Here is a 2202-nt window from a genome sequence, read left to right as displayed (position 1 = left end):
AAGTCTGAGCGCACTCTGTCTGTCTTATTTATTCGGTCAATCTAAAATCTTTATCTCATCATGTGCCACAAAAAGTGTTCAGAAACCGGCAACGATGCGTGGCACTTGGCGCCGCTGTCGTCTCCGCCTTGGACCTAGTAGCACTGTCCATCGAACGGTCGTGGCCAGCGCGGGCGTCGGGGATTGATGACGCGGCGTCGTGGCAGTGCCAGGGCAAGGGTTGCCATCGATCTAACAGCGTATCTAACACCAGTTTGCCCTTCAACGTAGCGTTATAACCCTCAAAACCAGCGATAGCGATGCCAACGGAATGTCGCCACCTTCTATCGAAGGGCACGCAGCTGACGCATGGGCTTCCAGCAAGTTTGCCCGGCGCCACGCGCTCTGAAAATGTCGAAAGGAAGAGGCACGGCAGCTGGTTTTTTGGCCCACGGCGGCCTCGACCTGAGCGACCGCAGCGCCAACTGCAATTATATGTATCTCGTGTTGCAGATGCCAGGGGCAGAACGTGGTGGGACCGCTAGTGCGTGACTTCAACGGGCTGACGCCGTTGGGGTCGTGGCCTTTCTTTTGGACGGTTCAGAGATCGGTGTCGCAAGATCGCGGTGCATCTCATCTGCAACTGGCGCCACGCGGTCGACGGCTGCCACAAGTTCATTTCCCAAGACGGCAGTAGTAGTAGCACGATGGAGATTGCACGCCTTCTATGCCACCCCGTGCCGCCGTGCGACTTGCGCCGGGGCATGTGGACCGACGTCGAAGACAGCTACGCGCTCGCGCTCATTGATGGCTTCCTCGCCGGCTGCTTTGCGGGCGCGGTCTCGCCCGGCACGTCGCTCCGGTGCTTCCTCGCCAAGCGACTGCGCTGCTCGCCAATGCGCGTCTCGAAGCGGCTCGCGTTCTACAGCCTGTCGAAGCACGTCCATTTGCCACAAAAGGTCGGCAAGCAGCGCTATACGCTGAATCGCACGCTATCGCCCGAGGCCGCGGCGACGATGCTGCACCACATCCAGTACCTCCAGCGCATCTTTGACCAGACACAGACGTCACCAGATGTGGTCGACGACGACCGGCCACCGCCGTCGCCCGCGTCGCTCCGCGTCGGCATGTGGCTGCCCCAAGAGCAAGCCCGCGCGTACAACTTGATTTTATCGTTTGTGCGCGGCGACTTGCCGCTGGCGCGGGGCACGACGCTTCGGTCGTTCCTAGCGGCGGAGCTCCACTGCAGCCCGATGCGCATCTCCAAGAAGCTCGCGACGACCGAGCTTGCGGGGCGCAAGCTGCCCAAGCGCATTGGCTCGGCCTTGTTCATTCCGCGCGAGCATCGCATGCTGCTCAAGCAGCTCAAGATGGTGTCGCCGTCGCCGACGTACTTTCTATCCAGCCGTTCCATGCACCCGTCGCTGTAAGAGGTTGCTGTAATAGCTCAATAGACATGTTACATTAGCGCGTTTGTTCCGTGTTTAGCGTTCTACCAATGAGCCCCACGGTACATGCAAAAATCCTTACTACTCGTCTCTTTGGACGGCGAGGGCCGGAAGACCGCGGTGGGATCTACACATTGCACTTTCTATGGTAGTGCACTTGCGAGCTGGTCGTTGGCAACACTGCGAAACTTGGTGAGGCATATTCGTTGTCGGGTGATCATGCTGTATCGGTGTCGACCGTGCGATCATGCGCGTGCTGATGCAACCCGCCGTTGGACGAGCGACTGTTCCGACGCGACTGTGCCAATCACGCATCTCGCAGAGTAAACTCAGAACCCGTTGTGGCAAGAACCTCGTGGTGCACTTTCGAATTCATGACGCCAACGATCTTGCTTGCGCACCGGTGTGGGTCGTGGTCGACCGAGGAAGAGGCGTACGCCGTCGCGCTTATCCAGAGCTTTCTTTTGGGCTACTACCCCACTGTCCTTCCCGGCACGTCGCTCCGCGTCTTCTTGGCCCACAAGCTCGACTGCTTACCAATGCGCATCTCGAAAAAACTCGCGCAGCTCCACGCACCGGATGCTGTGAACCCCAAGCACTTTGGCCGGCTGCGCTACGTCTGCGACCCATCCGTGCTCCATGGCATCAAGCGCCAAGCCGCGCGCGACGAGCTCGATCTGCTCGTCGTGTCGTTTGATAAGGTCGTCGAGGTACAGCGGGCGACGCCGATTCCGCGGCCGTTCAACACAGCACCGAGTGCGCGCGCCGGTCCGTG

General features: G+C 59.7%; 2 protein-coding genes across 2 annotated transcripts; both read left to right on the top strand.

Moving 5' to 3' along the window:
* Nucleotides 1-686: 686 nt before the first annotated feature.
* Nucleotides 687-1409, top strand: SPRG_04917 (hypothetical protein; the record flags this gene model as incomplete). The annotated part of the gene is made up of 1 exon (XM_012344056.1): nt 687-1409. One exon carries the CDS (start codon nt 687-689, stop codon nt 1407-1409), a length of 723 nt encoding a protein of 240 aa, XP_012199446.1.
* Nucleotides 1410-1801: 392 nt separating this feature from the next.
* Nucleotides 1802-2195, top strand: SPRG_04916 (hypothetical protein; the record flags this gene model as incomplete). Its single annotated transcript, XM_012344055.1, has 1 exon — nt 1802-2195. A coding segment is annotated over one exon (394 nt), but the record flags the coding sequence as incomplete, so codon positions are not given.
* Between the last annotated feature and the right edge of the window lie 7 nt (nt 2196-2202).

The sequence above is a fragment of the Saprolegnia parasitica genome, assembly GCF_000151545.1.
Source record: "Saprolegnia parasitica CBS 223.65 unplaced genomic scaffold supercont2.16, whole genome shotgun sequence".
In the NCBI taxonomy this organism is placed as follows: domain Eukaryota; phylum Oomycota; class Saprolegniomycetes; order Saprolegniales; family Saprolegniaceae; genus Saprolegnia; species Saprolegnia parasitica.
Note: the sequence above shows the minus strand (reverse complement) of the source record. Positions and strands in the feature narration are given on the sequence as shown.